The 22,554-nt window shown below is 44.6% G+C and overlaps 1 protein-coding gene across 2 annotated transcripts in view; it reads left to right on the top strand.

The window, feature by feature from the left end:
* The window catches only part of MTCL2 (microtubule crosslinking factor 2), an 87,958-nt gene that overhangs the window by 52,519 nt on the left and 12,885 nt on the right, over positions 1-22,554 (top strand). The window contains exons 5-10 of one of the 2 annotated variants that reach the window (XM_063144911.1): positions 3,559-4,791; positions 6,996-7,169; positions 8,428-8,553; positions 9,576-9,803; positions 11,095-11,202; positions 11,508-11,675. In XM_063144911.1, the coding sequence (XP_063000981.1) occupies positions 3,559-4,791; positions 6,996-7,169; positions 8,428-8,553; positions 9,576-9,803; positions 11,095-11,202; positions 11,508-11,675 (2,037 nt within the window). The remainder of the gene's footprint in view (positions 1-3,558; positions 4,792-6,995; positions 7,170-8,427; positions 8,554-9,575; positions 9,804-11,094; positions 11,203-11,507; positions 11,676-22,554) is intronic. The other variant, XM_063144901.1, reaches the window with a different exon arrangement.

Raw genomic sequence — 22,554 nt, forward strand, 5'->3', positions numbered from 1 at the left:
AATGTACAGAACAAGCATGTAGAACATTCTTTCCTGGCTGTACCTCTTTATACTATAGGTCAGGAAATGATGCTGCTCAGTGTAAAAAAAGGAAAAAAAACTTCTGTGCATATTTAAAGCCAACGTGCCAGAAGGTAGGCTAAGCACCTTGCTTTTAGCGATCACTTGAGTTTAAGCCTTTTGGTGGGAAATTTGGTGCTAGACAGAAAGGAATGGCAGATAGTCTTGAATTTGATGCAGCCAGAGCTAGCTCTCGCCTGTTTTCTGAGTTGAGTGATTGCAAGTCTTAATCATTGCAACGTTATCTTTCTTTGGAAGCTGGAGGAGGGGGAAGGTTAACGACCTCACCTCCCCATATGAAAATTGCCCCCCTGCACTGGCGATTAGTTGTGGAGGATACAATAGATACCTGTGTGGTTTCCTTTCTGTAGCTAATAGCAACTGCTGGTAGCGGAGAGGTGATTTGCATTGAGAAAACAATTCAGGGACAAGTCTGTTTAAAGTGATTAACAGTGGGTTTTCATTCACATTTGGCCAGTTCGTATGATCTAATGACCCACTGTTGCTGGTGTGGGCAGACAGGCCGTCATTTTGAACCTTGAATGCCCGGCAAAGGCGTTGGAGGTTACGCAAGGGTTAATAATAATAATAATAATAATAATAATAATAATAATGATAATTCCTGCCTCTCCATTCTGATCGTGGCGGGGAACAACAGTAAATATGAAATACATAAAACTGAATTAAAACATAATATACATTGTTAAAAACATCCGAAAAACATTCTAAAACATCTTAAAATTCCACTTGATAGGCCTGCCGGAAGAGATCCGTCTTTATAGCTTTCTTGAATGCTAGTAGACTGTTAAATTGATGAGTCTCCTCTGGAAGGCCATTCCACAGTCTGGGAGCAGCAGAAGAGAAGGTCCTCTGGGTAATACCCATCAGCCTAACTTTGACTGACTGAAGTAGATTCTTCCCAGAGGACCTGAGTGTGCAGGGTGGATTGTACAGGAAAAGGTGATACCATAAGTAACCTGGACCCAAACCATGTAGGGCTTTAAAGGTGATAACCAACACTTTATACTTCACCTCTCGCATAACATAACAACAGACCATGGGTTGTGTGAAGGTTGTTTAACACAACATGAGAAGCTGGAGCCGGGTGTTGGATATTTAAATCTCAGCGGGCAGGCAGTGCAGCCCACCATGGCTTAAATAAGCCATGGTGGCCTGTTTTAATCATGCAAACTGGGTCTTTCTGTCATATCGTAGCACACTATCTGCTGCACTTGGGGTTAAGCAAGGAATATTGGTCTGTGTCAGATCCATTTTTTAAAACAAATCTGGAGATCCTGCACTCTCTTCACCTGGTATAGATGGTGTTCCTTAAGCCTGTGTTAGGACCTGGGTTTTGGAGTTGCAACCCATACTTACCTTGGGAGTGTTCCATTGGGCATAGTGGGGCTTACTTCTGAGTGGATAACCATAGGATTACACTGCACATGTATTTTAATGGATACTAATGAGAGTCTTGGCTAACTGGTGATCAATTTGAGAAAGGATAGGTTTTTTTCTACCATAGTTTTGGAATCAAGGAACATTTTTCCTCTCTCTTTCACCTCTCCTTAATTAGAGAACTGCATGAAGGACCAATCGCTTAAGGAGCTGGACTACGACAAAGCCGTGCTTGTTAAGGAGCCATACAAAAACCAGTTTGTGTTCTGAAAATGTACCTCTGGTGGTTTAAATTCATAGAGAAAACAAGCCTCCCCCCGCCACTTTCCTAACAGAATTTGTGATTATTGATGTAAATTATACAGTTTAAAAATGCAGTATGTGTGTCTCAGAAGGTTTAAGCAAGTTTGAGAAGGTGAGCAGTGCTACGGACTGCAGACAAAGCTGTTCTGTTGCAAGATTTGGCCATTCTGTTTGTATTCTACAGAACATAATCCAAAGGGCAGGTTTCCAGGAATAGAAAAGGGTGATCATTGTACCTTGAGGGCTGAGCTAGCAAGATGGAACACCCTTGCTCGGCTTCGTCCATTTTCTTCTGCTGCCCCTTATGCCTGGAACGCTCTCCCAGAACATCTAAGATCCACAAGTTCAATCGCAGCTTTTAAAGCTCAGCTAAAAACTTTTCTTTTTCCTAAAGCTTTTAAAACTTGATGCTGTTTGGACTTTATACTGTTAGTTTACCCTACCCTGTGCCTGCTTACCCTACCCAGTGCCTGTTTGCATTCTCTTCCCCTCCTTATTGCTTTACTATGATTTTAATAGAATGTAAGCCTATGCGGCAGGGTCTTGCTATTTACTGTTTTACTCTGTACAGCACCATGTACATAGATGGTGCTATATAAATAAATAATAATAATAATAAATGACCTTACCTGCCCCTTGTGCCATGGAGCTCTGAAGGGCCTACCAGTTTCGAATGAGAAACCACCCCAGTTAATGTTTTCCTACGTTGGTGTCCCTGGCCAGACTTCCCCTGAACTGAAACTATTCAGGTCTTACTTAACCCTCTGGAAACATAAAATGGAGGCCAATCAATCAAGTATTTGGTGGGGGGAGCGTGCCTTGAGATGTTGCTGCATCTGAGACATTTCCTAACTTGCTAACCATCTGATATAGAGCAGCTCAACCCTTATTATCACAACATAACAATGGTGAGTAGGGAGGGTGGAAACTGGTGGCTCCAATGTCAGTGAGGCAGTGAATCTGCTCCAAGATTTAGTCAGAACCAGTCAGAATTCTAAAGGAGCTATCCAAGGTGTCTCCTTGTCTGTGCTTTTAGCTGCTTTCCTAGCATTTTCTAGGAATAAGCAAATTTTTATGAAGAGCTGCTTCCAATATTATAGTAGCTAGGAGTTGTTGTTTATTGATTTATTATTTATAAAATCCCTAATGCTACACATCTAGCAAATGGTCTACAATGGTTTCACTTGTTATTTTTCTGCTGTTTTTAGCTGATTAATTTAACTTGGTGGTTTTTAACTATGCCGCTACTGCTATTTTTGCACCCTAAGAGGTAAGCTGATAGGGCAGGGTATATGTTTTTGAAATATTGTTTGTTTGCTTGTTATTTCACCATGTGGGGGATCCACGGGATCCACCTCACATGGTTTGGGGTACACTACAGATATATGCACTGAACTTGTATTGAACCCATGAAATCTGTAATATAGGAAGACCCGCACAATTGTCTCAGATAGGGTAAAATCGACATTACAGTGCGATCTCAACCCAAAGAGAATGGTTCTTATATAGGGTATGCCAAACTTTCCACTGCTAAAGCAACGGGGAAGCAGAACAGTATTCTGTGGTCATTGAGTTAAAGAGGTTGTTAACTGGAAACAAACAGTTTGCAGTTTTTCTTCCCTTAGCTTCCCTGTGTGACAAGGATATAAATATAATAAACTGCATGAATGCAGCATGTCGGTTGTAGCCCTTGCGCCATAAGAGAGATGTCAGCGATAATCTTTTTAGCACAGAGTAGCTTGCCAATAGTGCCGCTTTTTGTGATGCTTCCACTTTCTGTCTCTTTCTGAATCCTAGGAGGATAACGCAGATCTCAAGTGTCAATTGCATTTTGCCAAGGAGGAGTCTGCTCTCATGTGCAAGAAACTGACAAAGTTAGCCAAAGAGAACGACAGTATGAAGGAGGAGCTGACAAAATATCGGTCCCTGTACGGGGACCTGGAAAGCTCCCTCTCCATCGAGGAGTTGGCTGACTCCCCTCATTCCAGAGAGGCAGAGCTGAAGGTCCACCTGAAGCTTGTTGAAGAAGAAGCCAACATCTTGAGCCGAAGGATAGTAGAGCTTGAGGTGGAGAACCGAGGATTGAGGGCAGAGATGGATGACATGAAGGGGCAAGGGGATAAAGAACTCTTAGGGGCAGACATCCAGTTTGCCTTTTCCATGACCAACTGCGGGGACTCTGGGGAGAGCGTGGCGGAGCTCCGACGGCACTTGCAGTTTGTGGAGGAGGAAGCGGAGCTGCTGCGGCGCTCACTGATGGAGCTAGAGGAGCAGAACAAGCTCCTCATGAACGAGCTCAATAAGTACAAATCTGATCATGACCTGGACATCACCCTGTCTGAGGACAGCTGCTCTGTGATCAGCGAGACCTCCCAGGAAGAACTGGCCACTGCCAAGGTGCAGATCAATGAACTCAGTGGCAAGGTCAAGAAGCTGCAGTATGAGAACCGCGTGCTGCTCTCCAACTTGCAGCGCTGCGACCTTGCCTCTTGCCAGAGCAACCGGCCCATGCTGGAGACGGATGCTGAGGCAGGCGACTCTGCCCAGTGCGTTCCAACGTCGCTTTGGAGAGAGGTGCCTGTTGGGGGAGAGAACGACGCCAAGGAGAGAGTGCCCGGCAATGGTTTTAGCAAGTCTCGGGAAAGCAGCAGCCCCAGCAAGTTCCTCAAATCCAAGGACTTTGAGACCCTCTTTGACATCAGGGACCAGGCAGCGCTGGTCAGCAAAGCCATCGATGTCCTGATCTCCGATGCCAACGGCTTTACCTCCAGCCTCAAGCTCTGTATGGACAATGACTGCGCTGAGCTGGTTTTGAGCGAAGCCATGGATAATGAGGGCACCACGGACTCTAAGCTGATCAATGCCATTTTGATGCGGCTCGGGGTCCTCCAGCAGGAGCTGAACACCTTCATGAGGAAGGTGGACCACATTGGAGATGGCCTGAAAGACCAGAAGGACTCCCTGCCAAGCTGCAGTTCCCAGGATTCCACGAAAGAAGCTCTTCGGAAAGGGCATGGCTCTGAATTCCAGGTGAGGATTTCCCCGAGTTGTTGACAGTGATTCCCTTGCAGTGATTATTGCTTTATTTGCCATGCTGTTTTTCTCCTGCTTTAACAAACCAGAACCTGACCCTGTTAATGTAACTTCCCTTTTCTGCCTCCTCAGAGTGAAATGACAAACTAACAACTGGCTCACTGCATGGAACTGAGGCCAGTGACAAGATAGGACTCTGGTTTAGCAGAGTGTGCAAGGGACAGGAGATGGATTGCCTAGAAAAATGTATACTGTGTTATGACGACTGCGGAAGATTGATTTATTGCCAAGAACAGAGATGTTGTCCAGTCCTTGCCCAGAGGGGGCTTTCATTTGATAGGCAAGCTCATGCATTTATTTTTGTGGTAGCGAGATCAATGCATAAGGATCTTTCCAGATCATTTTCTTATGTGGAGAGAGTTGTCCTGAAGCAGCCCCCCGCCCCAAATATCTCTGAAAATCTCCGAAGCTTACTAGGCAAAAGTTTTTTGTCTGACATGGTAACCTCCATGTGAAAATACATTGATGAAGTGTCAGCTAAACCAAGTCAGATATAAAAGCATGATTGGCCAAATGTTGGCTACAGATGAGGACTCCTGTTTTAAGTTATGGACTAGTTTCGAGTTCCCTCAAAATGGTGCAAGTGAGGTCCGAAGTAGATATGATTCAGGAATAGGGCCTTGAACGGATTAGAATTTCTTGCTGTTTTTGCAGAATAGGAAAATTGTACTCTGGGAGAATGAATGTTTTAATCCCTTATTCTCAGTGCCTCCCCCCACCACTGTAAAGCTTTCTCTCCTCCCCTGTCAGGGTGGAAGAGATACAAGAACACTATCTGTACCTGCTTTTTTGCCAGACTAACCTATTAGCAGCGAGGGAGGGGAGTTTTACATTGGGGAAAGTGGTACATGGGAAGAAAGAATGCTGCTCCCCTAGAGCAGCATTCATGAATCCCATCTAGTTGGTGCCTTTGATTTTATTTGAAACACAGGGAGTGAGATTTTGAATTCTATAGCTACTCACACTTGATGTCAATCAAATGAGATGTGGTTTAACTTTAAACTCTACATTCTCCTGGAAGGAGGAGGAGGGAGAGTGGCTGTTGAATGCAGGCTGCTGGGCTTTCCTGCAGACCTTGAAACATTACCCAGGAGTGCCACTCACCTGGTGGAGATTTTTTTCCAAATGGACTTGGTCTCTCTCTCTCTCTCTCTCTCTCTCTCTCTCTGACACTTTTCTGTGTGCAAAGGATGGAGAATACTAATGATTGCCATCTTAGAAGGCTTAGATTGTATTTCCTCCTAATACTAGCATGCGTATTTGAAAGCACTGGTCCTAATAAGGCCTTTTTGATAAAAACTGAAAGACTGGGAAGCACAAAAGAATACTTCTAGCTTGATGCAGAGTGTTGTCTCAATTGCTAGTTCAGCAAGCTGGGAGAGTTGTTCCGCAAGCCCTTGGAGCATCAGAAGATAGCCATTGGGCTCTAGTGCTGGGCCCTTTTCTCTTCTCTGGAGATTCGTTGAGCCTATCTCAGGAAGATTTGTTTGTATTTTTTTGCTGTATTGGAAAGCTTGCCTGTACTCGCCTCTATAGAGGGGAGAATTGGAAAGGTGCTCGAAAGTGGCTCTGCAACCAAATTATGGGTCTGGTTGCACATCCATAAGTTTCCAGCCTTTCTGGTCAGACGTTGGCTTGATTCTTGTGCACGTTGTTGAGGACATGCTTAGTTGAGGACATGTTTGATCCTCAGGACCTGGGTTCCAGTCTAGGGTAAGACCTGAGAGAGGTCTCTGCTTTGGAGGGAGGGTTCTGGAAAGTTTGTCAGGTTGCAACCTCCTGAAGCACACTCCAATTTTTCAGAGTTCTATTTTTGTGCATGCACTGGTCCCCTCCCCAACCCCAAGTAGCCCCAAACCCACCCCTGGCACCGCATGGCACCATAACTGGTGTTTGCACATTTTTTCCCCTCTCTCTCTTTTTCCCCACCCCAAACAATCCAGCCCACGTGTCTGCTCATTTTGTGTCTCCTTTTGTTTTCCGCTTTGTCTTCTGCCACGGTAGTGAAGCTCCTCCTCCTCTTCATCCTTTTTGTTGTCTTGTAGCTCTCTTTATTGTTCCTGAGACCCATTGTTTTGTTTGTTTTTTCTTTTCTTTTCTGCTCTTTTGGTTTGTTCTCATTAACTTGCCCATGCATGCAGCAGTCTGACTTTAGGGAGGCCCCAGACTGGGACGTCGGAGAGAGCAGGACCTCTGATCTGTACCACAGTAGCAGCAACAACAACAACAACACCATTGATGTGGATCCCAACATGGAACTTGACCGGAGCTACAAGTCATATCAACCAGAGGAGAAGGACTCTTATGTGTCTGAGGTATGCGCCCATGTTCCTAAAGGAGGGGAAGCAGGCAGGCAGGCAATTTCTCCAACTTGAAATATCAGATCAATGCATTTCACAGGGCTGAAAAATAATAATGATATTGCCCTTGTTCGTATCATGTGTTATTAGGCACCGTAAACCTTTTATGAGATCTACATTGTGGGATTCAAACTGTGGATGTAGAATTTTGGGTTTGATGGAAGATTTAATCATTCCTTCTAGGAAATTGTTGTTTTTCAATTGTTTATTTATTTATTTATTTATTACATTTTTATACCACCCAATAGCCGAAGCTCTCTGGGCGGTTCACAAAAATTAAAACCACAAAAAACATCCAACAAGTTAAAAACACAATTACGAAATACAGTATAAAAAGCGCAACCAGGATAAAACCACGCAGCAAAATTGGTTATAAGATTAAAATACAGAGTTAAAACAGTAAAATTTAAATTTAAGTTAAAATTAAGTGTTAAAATACTGAGTGAATAAAAAGGTCTTCAGCTGGCGACGAAAGGAGTACAGTGTAGGCGCCAGGCGGACCTCTCTGGGGAGCTCGTTCCACAACCGGGGTGCCACAGCGGAGAAAGCCCTCCTCCTAGTAGCCACCTGCCTCACTTCCTTTGGCTCAGTGCACGTCCAGAGGAGTTCATATATGCTAGTTTACCTACATGTTTCTTCACAACATGGCCATAGGGCAACACCCCATGTGGAATATGAAGCCATTCTTTAGAATAACTCAGTAGGTGCTAATTTAACACACCTGAAGTGCAGGTAAACAGTAGGGAAGCAATACTGGCTTTGCCTCAACAATATATTTCTGAGCCGGTCTGAAACTCAAGTTGTATTGCATGTTTATTGGGGCTAGGTGTGTTCAATGGCTATAAAATTTAAAGTATAATTTGAAGTTATAATATAAATGGATCCATCCAATAATATACCAGGTTGACTCAGTATTTCCAGAATTCCTTGCTTCTTGTTACTTTCTAGAGTTCTCACACTATTCATTGGACACATTTAAACATGCACATACAACACTGCAAATAACAAATTGTGGGGAAAGTTTGTATGTGCACCAGGTCCCTGAAAGAATAGGATGTTGAGCATCGGCCCAGGCTGCCCCTTGCCTGACTGTGGCTGTGCTTTGCACATGCCATTTTTGGGGGAGGCAGAGAGGCCTTCTCCCAGCATGCATGGAGAGTTTTGTGAGGATCTTCCCCTTTGACTGTTTTTGGCTTTTAAACTGTCCCCACAGATCAAGGAGTTGCAACTGGTTCTTTCAGAGGCTAATGAGAGCCTGAGGGGCCTACAGGAACAGCTGTCCCAGGAGAGGCAGCTGAGGAAAGAGGAAGCAGAGAACTTCAGCCAGAAAATCTGCCAGGTCAGTCCGAGTTGCCTGCTGCAGCCACTCTCCAGGCTATGAGACCGGCATGCAGCAAATGCACAAGAGTTCTCTAGCGCAGGCCTCAGTCCCTCCCACTGCTTCAGGAATATCATAGCTGAAGGCAATCTATGAAAGCACAGAACAACACTGTCCTGCCCTCTTTGGCTGCCAAGGAAGAACCAAAGGCTCTAGCTGACACCTCCTGGGAGTGCATTACCCAGGATCAGTCCATAACAAGCCTAATTTGTCTTCTCAAAATGGAAACTAATTGAAGTGAACTTAAGAAAATGACTCCACTCCATCTTGGAGCTCTGATACCGGGACTCTACCACTGAGTCAGCATTTTGTCTTCTTCTCCTATTCCCCCCCTCCACCCACCCACCCACTCCTTCCTGCTTTTTGTAACATCATGCCTGGTGAAGAGATCTTGAAAGATCACACATTTTTGGCTAATAAATATGGACTTAGGATTTTTTTTTTATGGACAGTGTGACTAGTTTTGCTTTTTAAGAAAACGTGCCTGCCTTTACACTCAGTGCCAGCCCCATGTTTTGGAGGGACCTTGGACAAGGCACTCACAACGAGGGCCCTCCCTCAGTGAGCCTTGCCTTCTCACCAGCCACTATTGCTCCTTGTCCTTTTTCTCATCATTGTTGCCACTTGCCTGCTTGGCAGGCAGAGAGCCAGTGAACAAGCAGGCAGTGGCATCTATTCTCCTCCTCCTCCTCCTCCTCCACCACCACCATTCTCTGGGCCAGAGCGAGAGGCAGGTGAACAAGCAGCTTGCAATGGTGAAGAGGAGGAGCGAGTTCAGGGGGCTCTTGTCAGTGGGCCCCTGTGGGGATGTGGGACCTCAGCAGCAGCCCAGCCATGCCTACCCAGACCCTGGCCCTGTTTACACCCCTGGGTTTTCTTTGGCCCACAGTTCTTAATTACTTCAGTGAAACATGTAGCTGGCCTTGACGTTACTTCACTCTGTCTAATGCATTTGTCTTCTGCCTCTTCCCGTTCTTCATCAGCTGAAAGAGGATCACCAGAAGGCCCTCCTGAGGCGAGAATTTGAGCTGCAGAGTCTGAACCTTCAGAGGAGACTAGAGCAGAAGTTCTGGAGCCAGGAGAAGAACCTTCTGGTGCAGGAATCCCAGCAGTTCAAACAGAATTTCTTGCTCCTTTTCATGAAGCTCAAGTGGTTCCTGAAGCATTGGAGGCAGGGGAAGGTCCTACAGAATAAAGGCGACTTCTTGGAGGTAGGACAAACGTCAAGGTATCCAATTAACATTAATTAAAGCAGAGAACTGTGGTCTTTGCCCTTAAGCAGGTATTTGATTGACTTATAACAAGAATGGGTGATGTCATGGCTTCTCTCTTTGGGCTTTATCAAAGCATGCCAAGAATGGGGCTTATATCAACTCAGACTTATCCGTTGCCTCCTATCTTTTATATGCTCTTTGGAGGCAAGAGCTGCTATCCAGTCTTCAGAATGTAGATTACATTTCTCAAAGTAGCCAAGGTCGCCCACTGAGATGCAGGGCAATTTCAGATCAAAACAATCAGCTTTGTTTTAGATTCCTAATGCAAACATTAGGTTCCTCACACATGTGTGGAGTTTACATTGGCTGGAGTCTACGTTCTGTTTCTCCTCCCAGGAATTATCCTACCACATGAACAACATTCACAAGTGATGCAAGAAAAAAGCAGCAGAAGGGATGCCTAAATGCACTTTCGGGGGTCTCAGATTAAAATGCTTGCTGCAAAAGTGCAGAGAAGGCTGCACAATCTGGGCAGGATCCAAATTTTTAAATAAATAAATAAAATCAAAAAGTGCTCTAGAGCAGCAGCTCGACCCCCACTTCCTAGCCTGTGAGCCCCAATCCACCCTGCATCTATCCTATCCTCACTCCTGGTTAGAAATGGATCAACTGTTCTACTTGACAGATATGTTTCTATCAAGTAGCCTTGAGAAGGCAGGCCTAGTCCGATCGATGCATTAAATAGACCCTTACTACCACCAGAGCAACAAATCCATCTCTCATCAAAGTAGAATACATGCTCTGTGGACAGCTGAGCACTGGCAGGCTTGGGAACAACAGCCCCTTTATAAGCCAGCTTCATCCGGAATCCAAATAATGATTCTGCCTAAGCACAAATATACTGAAAGGTGCCTGGTACAGAAATGCCCAAGAGCGGATGATGATGATGATGATGATGATGATGATGATGATGATGATGATGATAATAATTTCTTACCCGCCTCTCCATTTTGATCAAGGTGGGGAACAACAGCAAATGGTAAAATACATAAAACTGAATTAAAACATTGTTAAAACATCCTAAAAAACATTCTAAAAACATCTTGATGAAAGGAGTTGTAATGATGTGACATTGAGCCATCTCTGGGAGTGCGTTAGGGTTAGGGTTAGGTGCTCACCCCTGCAGTAGGCCAGCCTCTGTCCAGGTCCTTTTCTGTCCACGAAGCACCATGTGGCTGCAGCCACTGCAGATGCCCATTCAGTCCTCACTCTGTCCGGTGCCTTCCAGGTGAACAGCATGAAAGAACTGTACCTGCTGATCGAAGAGGAGGAGATGAATCCCCAGCAGCAAGCAGATAACAAGTCCTGTACTGGAGATACCTGGTCTCAGAACACGGTGAGATGGGGTGTAGTGGGGAGGCAGGGGAACGAGGGACACCTGCATTTGTGGAGCTTGTTCCATTAGGGATTCCTGCAAAGGTCTCCCTAGGTCAGGCTCAGCTGCTCTTGTACAGGACTGTAATCACGTTCTCCAATTTGGGTTTGGAGGCCAAATGCAAACTGTAGTTTGCCAACAGCAAACTATGGCTTGTCTGATCAAGGAAACACAGGAAGCAATCAGGTTTCACAAGCGGAGGAGGAAGCACCTGAGCCTGAAGATTCATGGCAGTCTTACTTCTTTCCTTTTTGTATTTCTCAAAGCCCAATGAGTACGTCAAGACCCTGTCAGACATGAAGGTGATCTTGAAAGAACTGTGCACAGAGCTGCGTGAAGAAAGGAGAGGCATGAACGAGCTGCAGCAACAGTTTGCCAAGGCCAAAGCTACCTGGGAGGTAGAGAGGACTGAGCTCAAATGTCTCATCGCACAGGTTAGACACCAAAGAATAATATTTTACCCCTTTCAATCGCTGTGTAGAATTGTTCTTGCCTTCAAACAGGAAGTAGGTGAGGTTCAGGTGGAATAAGGTGTGACTCTTGGACTTGCGTTGTCCACCTTCTCTTGCATGCTTTTAATCACGTTCTCCAATTTGGGTTTGGAGGCCAAGTGCAAACCATAGTTTGCCAATTTGGATGTAACAGCAAACTATGGCTTGTCTGACCAAGGAAACACGGGAGGCAATCAGGTTTCACAAGGGGAGGAGGGAGCACCTGAGCCTGAAGATGCCATCTTTTGGCATTACATGTGAGCCAGCCTGTTGTGTGAGAGGTCTCCTGCTGAGCCCTTCAATGATTTCCCATGATTTGGAGGCCCTCTGGATATATAATATGTGTTGTCTCTTAGTGGAATAGAATACCAGCTCCAGGAAACTCCAGGGCATGTTTGCAATTTGATAAACTGGGAATGGGTGAATCCGCCTGCTCATGATTTAGAATTGGACTTGACTTACAGATATTTTCCTGAAAAGTCAGAAAATAAATCAGTTACATTATTTGGGAGGCCATTTGATCATAATGGTCTGGAGGATAATGCCCAAATAGGACTTGTGTGTTGTTTGTATTAGAAGGTTGAGAGAATAAAAACACAGGGAGCAATAACAACTTCTATTTCTCTTGGCAATGTCTAATTTGGCTCTTGTGTCTAGGTAGTATAGATGGTACATGCTTGAGATTGTCCAGAAATTGTTGAGTTGTTCTGATTTGTGTGTGTGTGTGTGTGTGTGTGTTAATTTCTCTCCCTCTCTCTTTGCCGTGTACCGCATATTCAGTGAGGAAGGCCTCTTGCCAGCCAAGATTATATCAGGACTGATGTAATCTGGCACTCAGCCTTGGAGTGTGGTTTTGTGAAAACGCAATAAAACCTACGTCTCTTCACTGTAGCTGTGTGGGTGCCTGCTGTGGAAATGGCTCAGTGATGGTGCTTCCCCCCAGCAAAGAACTTCCTTTGGGGGAGGCTGCCAGCCAGATCACAGGCTTTCTGTCCATGTGTTCTGATGCTCTTTCTCAGTTGATGCTCACGTGGAAACCCCCAGATACATACAAAGCCTCGCCCTCTTTAGAAAGACAGGGTCTGGATACAAACCAACGCATAATGAGAGATTCCTTAGCAGATTCCACAGCCTTTGTAGGCTGCTTCTGCACCAGCTGAGGATTTCTGTGTGCTCACATGCAGCACCACAGCCCGGAGGCATCCCTTATCCCCTTTGCTCAGTTCTTTTGTTAATGCATTAGTCTGGTTCACACAGTCTACTCTGGGAACATCTGGGAAAGCCAAATGTCCAGGGTGGTCTGGGAAGCTTTTGTGATGGTTCTATGAAACATTCAGGAAAACGAAGTGTATTTATTTATTTGTTTGTTCGTTTGTTTATTACATTTTTATACTGCCCACTAGCCAAAGCTCTCTGAGTGGTTCACAAAAAGTGTACAAGGGCATCACTTGAGGGGCCTTAGATTCCCCCCCCCATACCCCTCCTGGCTATCGGGGTCCAGCTAGCTGTGGGTAAGAATGAGGAAAGATGGTAGAAGAATCTCTTGTTCTCGTCTATCCCTTCTTTGCCTTGGTTGCTCTTCATGCTCCTTGTGTTCTCATCGTTCCTACACTTTTGTGTCCATAGGCTTCTTGGATAAAGAGGTGGTGTTTCAATATTGTGATGGTATGATAGCAAACTGCCCATCTTGGTGTCCAAGATCCTTTGCCCTAATGTGCATTGGAACTGATGTCTGAAAATCACTCACCCCAACATCACGGAGCACACTTTCTTTTGACTCATGTGCCTGCTTGTAGGTGCATGCCCAGCACTGATGTTTCAGGATGCTTATGCAGCAGCTCTCCAAAGAACATATGTGTTGGGCTTGAAGAGAGGGGAAGCTGTCTACATCCTGGCTGGTTTGTGGCTAAAATGAACAGTAACATCATCACCCATCTGAGTTGTTGAGTCATTCTTTTATTTCCCTCGCCCAGAAATAACTCACACTGACATAAATCCACATCCTGCTGTGCAAAGAACACTTTTGGTTTTGTACCTACATCTGCACAGTGCTACTGACAAGGACTTCATAGTATTTTCATAATAACAATGTCATTTGGATCTTTCTTGCACACTGTATTACTCCAGCACCTTTTGAGCACAGTGCAAGAGAAATCTCAAGTTTTCCTGCTGCAAGAGGGAAGAGTACACCTTGATTTAAAAACAAAACAAAAAAACACCCGTTGTTGTCTTGCTCTTAGGAACAAAGGTTCACTGGAAGTCAGTGTCACTGGTTTCTAAAGGTGCTGGACAAGGGAGTTCCAGTGAACCTTTGTTCCTCACTCTATTTCTGGTGTTCTTGGTCAGCTGGAGCAAGCCTGGATTATCTTTTGTAAAGAGAAATACAACCATAATGTGATGGTGGTTGTCTAGCAGGAACACAGGAAGCTGCCTTATATTGAGTCAGACTTGGTCCATCTAGCCCAGTATTGTCAACACTGACTAGCAGCGGCTGTCCAGGGTTTCCTAGCCCTACCTGGAAATTCTGGGAAATGAACCTGGGACCTTCTGCAGGCAAAGCAGGTGCTCTGTCGTTGAGCTACATCCCCTCCAAGCCTGGGCTTGGAGTCCCCGTTCTTTAAAAAACCCCACCGCCAGCTTCATTCTGGAACCAAGTAGCCGAGCGGAGCCAGAGGTGGAGAAGTGAAGGATGAAGTGTAGAAGGAGAGGATGATCTGTGTTTGCAGAAAGTTGAGTGAGCAAGTGGCTTGTTCAAGTTAACGTAACAAGGTGTGGAAAGGAAGTGCTCCAACAGAAGATCACGGCTCTCTCTTCCTGCAGCACTTCTACGTAGTGATGCTATATGATTATCTTGCTCTGTGGCTCACCTTGCAATGTAATGGCAGAAGGATGGTGCATTTTTTGTGCCAGCTTCAAGACCTGAAAGAATCCAGTGACAGAACACGTGGTACACTGTTCCCCTTTGGTAGCTTTGAAGATGCTCAGGAAACAATTTGGGGGAAAAAACAACGTCAATTCCTTTATTAACTGCATATGTAAATCTCTCTGCAGGTGTTTACTGGAATAAATGTTTTAATCACTGATACTGTCAGTTTTGACACTGATTCCAGAGGAAGCTAGCCAAAGCATTCTTTTTTAATACATGTGTGTCTGTGTCAATAGCAATATCAGCTATATCTATAGCTATCATCTACATCTATATATCCTGCCTTTGAACTTAAAAAAAAAACCCTTTTCAAGGCAGTTAACTATAACAGGAAAAAGCAAATTTTAAAATGGGGAAAGTATCACTATAACAACAGAGGCAAAATAAAAGCGGAATAACAGCATAATAAAGAAACAGAAACAGCATCGATCAGTTACAGTTAAAAACACCCATGCAGCAGCACACTGTAAAATGATTTAATGTAAAGATCAGTAACTGTGTAAGAACATAAGAAGTGCCCTGATGCTGGATCAGACCGAGGGTCCATCTAGTCCAGCACTCTGTTCACACAGTGGCCAACCAGCCATAGGCCAGGGATGAACAAGCAGGACATGGTGTAACCTAGTACCTAAAGGTTAAAATAGTAGGCATCAGTTATGTGTCCCTGAAGAGAGAATTCCATAACCAGCGGCGTCTACATCTGCCTTGCTTCAGGAGCTGGGAAGCACTTGGAATATCCTTGTTCTAGGGTTTCCCAAAGATATCAATAGCTCAGAGTGAGGTAGAGCCTTTTTTTCTTATTGTCTTCAGCACCCGGATCCAACCAGTCCCACTTTTAGTTTCCTTTTAGAGCACACTCGAACCTTTCATCAAGGTGATCGATCCCACAAGATTTCCTAGTGCTGCCTCAGCCCAGTATTGAGTTTCTGTCTTGCTAAATGTGCAAAGACCATTCCATTGTCTTAGTAATCTCAAATGGTATCTGCTCAGTGGCCTTTCCCAAAGAGAACAGCACCCGCTTGACCCCACCTTGCCTTCCATCATTGATTCCTCTTGCCTATAAATACTCCCCTTATAGCCAGCCAAGTGTTCAGCACCACATGAAGCATTTGGGTGCAGCACTTGAGCTGTTGCTATTTTAGCCTGGATTACTGGCATCATCAGCATCTTAATAGTAGCAATTGAAGCTGGTCCTATTCATGCATTTTATTGATTGTCCCCCCCCCCCCCACGCCCCTGTTTGGCTCAAATGAAGGGAAGATATGCAGCATTATATGCATCACACCCAAAGTCTCTAGGGAAATAGGTTTGTTAGGAGGCAATTAATAGACACTTTGTCCTTGTTCAGGGTTATGTGGATCAATGTTGACTGCTCTGTTCAAGAGAAATTTCCAGAGAAATTTTTTCTGGCCATCTTGTGGTTTGCAGGTTGAGTGATGTTGAACTTGCTCTGAGCAGAACAAGATAGTAGGGGCGTGATGCATATCTTCCAACAGAGGACAGTGGGCGTATTTGTTTTACATTATTAAATGAACATGAGGCTCATTCATGGTGGAGAGCAAACCACAACCCTCAGTCCTGATGGGCATTTGTTGTCAATAGCCAAATCTCTTTTTAAAAAATAATATATATTTTTGAATAATAGATTTGTTTATTTGTTTTATTGTCACTCATCTCATACTCCCGTGCCATTGGCATCTAGGGGTATAGTCTTTTGGGGCATAGGTAAGTGCTCTGTTTGTGTTTTGATCGATCATGTCTATGGTTTTATTGTGCTTTATTAAATGTTTGTGATGTTGGAATCTTGGTTTCAATGGTTTCCTCTTCGTGGTCTCTGTGCATCACACACACAGGCTTAGTGCCTGTGTGGAGCTTTGTTTTGGGAAGTTTCCATAGCTGAGAATGTTGGCAGGAAAACCAACCCCGCCCCCTGTCATACTGCGCATATGTAGGAGGGTTCCTGCCCAGTCCCTCAGATCTTCTTCGACTGAAACGTGCTCATTTTTGGACCATATTTTACAAAATATATACTGTAGGTTGTTAGCTGCCATGGGTTCTTTGTGAGAAAGGGTGAGATAAATTAAATAAATACACAACATTTTCAGTAATGTAGCAGTCACAAGACGCAGTTGCCAAGCTGAGTCTGACTGTGCTCCAGTCCATTTGTTAAGAATCGGCTCTGATGCATGCCTAACTATCCGCGTAGCTTACTCTCAGGTGACACAGCAGCAGCAACTTCCATGAGCAGGGCTTTCCTTCTCCCCAGCTTGCCCCTCTCATTGATTGGTGCTAGGGAGTTTTTCCTTAGCAGGCTTCTTGGACATTGCACCACCCAAATGAGCTTGTTGCTTGCATGAACCGATATTTAGATATATCCAAGATTTTTCATAACTTATCTACATGTCATACTGGGCAAAGAAATATAACAATTGGGGACTTGCAGATGCAGCAGAAAATAGACAGAGGGACTTAGGGGGTGGTGTGGGGGAAAGCAAGCAGCAGACTCCCAAGTCCCCTCCCCCAGCCTAATCTGACCCACTTTCTCCACAAGCAGTCTATGTATGGTAAATGCAGGCTAGACTCACCTAGAAGATTCCTGTTCTTTAAGGGTAGCATGCACGTGCTATACAATGGAATGGTTTCAGGGATGGGTTGTTGGGGAGGTAATATTTGCAAGCCTATGGGATACACTGCCCAGCTCCCCTCAGCTAGCATTTTTGGCTGTCCACACAGATGGCCAAGGTTGCTAATGGGCTATCGGTTCGCATGTAAGCTGCAGTTAACAGGAACAAAATCAGTGTACTCAAGCAATTGATGCACGTAGTGTGAAGTCGGATATTGAACCTATTACAATCGTTAACTAGGGCAGTGGTCTTCAACTGGTCCAGACCTGAGACTCAACTCCGGCTCCCAACCTGCAACATGGGACCCACTTTCACAATTGCCAAACATGGTGGCAACAGCTTTGCTGCAACCCATCTGGACTCATCTTGCAACCCAATTTTGGGTCATGACCCAACGGTTGAAGACCACTGAACTAGGTCATATTCCAATGCCCCTAATGTAGAGCATTAAGAATGTTATGTTTATTTCTGATCTTCTGCATTTTAGTTGTGTGGACTGTTTCATCCTGCACTGGCATTTAATGGTATGCACTGTAAACAGGGGCTTGGACTGTGCAGTGTGTGCAGCAGACTCACCATGATAAGTATGACAATTTCCCAGGCAAAAATGTGCCCGGGAATGTAGAAGCTGCTGTCTGGATGAGTCCTTAGCAGGCATGGTAGCACCTTACTTAGATCATCACTGCAAGAGGGCTCTATGAATTTGTGAAGCTTGGAAATTTTCTTGATCCTAATGTGGGTTTCCTTCCACCCTCCGCCTGCCACTGTATGGGAAAGGGAGGATAAGGAACAGAATTGCAAATTAGTAGCTCCTTGCCATCATAATAATCTCTCAGATTACTTAGAAACAGAAGTGGCAAGTCATGGCTGAGTCCTTGTAAACCGATGCTACTTCTGTTTGATTGCAGTGTCTTTTCAATGGCTTCATGAAGATACATTAAGGTTATTCTAATGAAGTTTCAAGTAATAACCCACTTGCTGGTACTTTGCTCTGGAGATGCCATTATTGGATCTTTCCTGGATTCCCCCAGATGCCTATTATCTGTTTGCTCACCCAGAATGGCATCTGCACTGAACTGCTGTTATGCATAAATGCAGCAAACATGTCCAATTATTATCTGATTAGAATAATCATTTCCTCTTCAGCTGTCTGAGCTGTCAGGTGCCAGTGGGCCTGGGAATTGGGGCTTCCAGAAATAGCTCACTGAGGGGCAGTGGTGCTGTGGCCTCTTTCTTACTGAGGCCTGTGTTTAACTCGCCTCCCTCCTCGAACACCCAGCCTCTCCCCAGTGTGGTTGCACAGGCATCCAGGAAGAAGGGACTCTGGATGGTTCTTCACTGCCGACAGCCTGCTGTTAACTCTACCACACTTGTCCAGATTCACATACACAGAGCAATGGGAGGGCAATACTCTGAGTATTAACCACAAGGATTCTCCTTGCCCTTTATGCTAAGCTCCCCAATTATGCAACAGGTTCTTTGGCATCAGAATGTAGTTAGTCTCTTCTTAGACATTCTTAAGAAGTTTTGACAGGCTGCAGCCTCACCTTCAATCCATCATAGGCAGGGAAGGTCAGTTGTAGCTTTTCTAATCTTTGAGTGACCATACCTCAGTTCTCCTCTTTATAAGCTGAGTACACGAGCTCATTTAATGAGCATCCTGATTTTGGAGTCCTGCCCACACAAAAGGGAATTGATTACACTGCTGAGCCCACCAGTCCTCAAGTTTCAGCGTAGGCTGTGTTTGGGGCCAGCACCTGCTTTGGACGTCCCTGGTCCCGACTTGCCGTTCAGTCTCTTACAGGTGATAACACCTCACTCTTTTGAAATGGCAGTTTGATGGGGAGCTTGGGCTCTTAGAGACAGCTGCATCTGTTTGGAGTCACAAGCTAAATGCTCTTGCACTAGCAATGTCCAACCAATGTCAGCAGGTTTTGCTGCCATGTTTCTTTTCAGGATTGCTTATGAGTTACTCTGTTGTTGTTGTTGTTTGGCTGCTGCACTGATGATAACCCAAATGATTTCAGATTCCATGTTCTTTCCTTCTGTTTTTCACCTGTGAGATATTTACCGCCATGAATATTTACTGCCATATTTGACATACTTCAGAAGCAAGAATGCTCTTTGCAACTTTTTAGGGAGGTGGTGTAATTGAAGGATTGTGATCATCATTATTATTATTATTATTATTATTATTATTTGCATTTATATCCCGCCTTTTTTCCTCCAAGGAACCCATGGTGGCGTATATAATCCTCCTCCTCTCCACTTTATCCTCACAACAGCAACCTGGTGAGGTGGGTTGGGCTGAGAGTCTGTGACTGGCCCAAAGTAACCCAGTGGGTTTCCATGGCCGTGTGGGGACCTGGATCTCCCGAGTCCCAGTCCAACACTTTAGCCACTACACTGGCTCTCTGTACATACAGATAAAATTATCCCTGTACTTACAGATAAAAAGTGAAGATAATGTATTGAAATGGTTTTCAGTGGTGAGTCTTCCAGAGATCTACTGGCCAGTCAGGTCAGAATGGAGGAAGAGTGGGGAACTCCTGGAGTCCCAATCCAGCCACTGGTATTCCCCCAGATGGCCCCGCCGCATTCCACTGGCCCCACCCCTTTCCCCCCAACCACTGATTGTTTGGTGATCTCTCAGCTTTTGTGCAATTTCCCCCATTATTAAAGGTTGAAATTCATCTCCTTAGGCTTAGTTACTGGCACTAAGAGGTTAAGATATAATATGCTGGTATTTGGGGTGTGCGTTATGTTTAGTTCCACCCACCACTGAAATGTGGCCCACAAGAACTTCTCCGAAATTGAATTCAGTCCTTGGGCTGATATAACATCCGCACTCCTGCCTTAGAGGTATTCTTGACTTTTGTGGTAAAAGCATCAAGCAAATTTTAAAAAATCTCCTCGCCTAACATTAACTGTATTTAATAAGGAGAGGAAGGGCTCACTACCCTTTGAACTAGTTCTTCTGCCCTTGCAATGCGGGCAATAATCTTATCATGTTCAAAAGGGAGATTTCATAACTTCTGTCTCGTTTGGGCCAGCTTGCGATTAGTATATTATGGAAGCTAGAGCCCTAACAGAACCTTGATCTTCATCTGTTACTGGAGACATTTCTTTATGTTATGAGAACCTTGTCCATTATCTTACTGTTCCCAGACAGCTAGTTGCAGCATCTGCTTCATGCTGGGCCGTTTCCAAGAAAACCAAGTCTTTAAATGTCTCCTTTTGAAAAAGTGCTGGTTTGAACTCCTTCAAACAGACTGGTGATAGGCAACAACTAAAAGACTTTCTTCTAGGACCTTCACTTAGCATTGTTTCCTGCTAGATGTAGGCAATTATTCAAAGCAGCACTGCTCAAAAATGCAATTATGTATTTGTATTTATTGCATTTATGTCCTGCCTTTTTCCTCTAAGGAACCCATGGCAGCGTATGTAATCCTCCTCCTGTCCATTTTATCCTCACAACAATAACCCTTTGAGGTAGGCTGGGCTGAGAGTATGTGACTGGCCCAAAGTCGCCCAATGGGTTTCCATGGCCGAGTGGGGACTAGAACCCAGATCTTCTGACTCCCAGTCCAACACTTTAGCCACTACACCACACTGGCTCTGAATTAGAGCAGCCCAATTTGAGGGTGGTACAGTGCCCTTTTGAGCTTGCCCAAACTCAAATTAGTGCTCTCACTCCTCCACAGTCATTGCAGCCGGAGTTCATGGGGCTGAACTTGGGCTGGAGTTGACAACTCTGTGTATCCTGGGAAAAGACATGCAGAGCTGTCAAAGCTGCAACCGGAGGTCACGGGACTTCCCCATCACATGTTCCATGGCTGCGTGGAGCCGTCAAATGCTGCAGCTGGGGATTGCTAGCCGCAAATGGTAACCCATGCAGCTACTCCTGGGATGCACGGAGTTGCCTGCTCTGCTCTCCAACCCTCTGCTGCCTCTCCCCCTTCCCCAAGGGAAGCATTTTTGTTCCTGGGGAAGGATCAGGAATTGGCAACATGGGTGGGGGAGTGGAAGTGGCAAAGAGTAATTGGGTTGATTTAGCATTCAAGTCAAACACTAAAAAAAAAAAAAAAGACCGCTCAGCAGTCCACTTGATTTTCAGGCTGATTAAATAGCTGTTTGCCCAAGTCTGATTTCTCCACACGTAAAATGGGGGCAGCATAACCAAGGTTTTATTTATTTGGACTTGTCTTATTTTGACTCTTGACTTATCTGCCTCTTTGTATTGCTGCTTTGAAGAAAGAGTTTGAAATTTTCTACCTCCCCAGCTCCTAATCAGTAAATCCACACTGTGAAGACATGGAGTCTCAATTTATCTGCCTGTCTGGGTTTAAATTGGGTCTGCCCTTATTTATTTATTATTGATTTATAACATTTATTGGCTGTCTTTCAGGGCAGGAGCCCTCCCAAAGTGGTGTACAACAACAAAACTCACATAATAGAAATCGATATGGTAACAAAACCAATAAAACCAGCACAATAATAAAACTCACATAATAAAAACCGATACAGTAATAAAAACAGTAAAAACAGAAACAGCAGCAAACATCCTAAACAAGAACTAGCATAAAAACAAAACCTACCACATATAGTTGCTGTTAGAACCCAGTCTGATAAAACATACTCAGGGAAAGCTGAAGTAATAAGTTTCAGGCCCTTTCTCAAAGTCTACCATGATGGGGCCCTGTGGACCTCCAATGGCTACTTATTTCTGAGGTGTGGGGCCGCTGTGGAAAAGGCCCTGTCTTATGTAGTCGCCCACCTAGCTGCCCTCACAGGTGGGCAAATGAGAAGGCCTCACTTGCTGATCTTCAATTGCAGGCAGGTTAATATGGGTGAAGGCAGAAGTTGGTCCCAAGCCATTTAAGTCTTTAAAGGCCAAAACCAGCACTTTAAATCAAGCTTGGAAACACCCAGGTAACCAGTGCAGCTGGTTCATGCAGTTCCCTCTTCCCCCACCCCTGCCAACACATGAGAAGAATCACCACATGCTTTTGAAGACTGATACTGCAGGGAGATTTTTATTACTTCATTTATACATTGATTACAGTATTTATAATCCACTTTTCAACTAAATGAAGTTATTATTATTAATAACTTTAATAAAACGTATTAAAAACATGCCAATTTTTTAAACCCCCAAGTAAAAACTGATTTGCAATAGCAATGTGCGTTAGGCAGCAGAAACAAGGAAAATGGTAATCAAAGCAGTCGAAAAGGCCGGTTTTGGTCTGGTATCCAAAAGCCAAAATACAAA

The sequence above is a fragment of the Elgaria multicarinata genome, chromosome 1 (assembly GCF_023053635.1).
Source record: "Elgaria multicarinata webbii isolate HBS135686 ecotype San Diego chromosome 1, rElgMul1.1.pri, whole genome shotgun sequence".
NCBI lineage: Eukaryota > Metazoa > Chordata > Lepidosauria > Squamata > Anguidae > Elgaria > Elgaria multicarinata.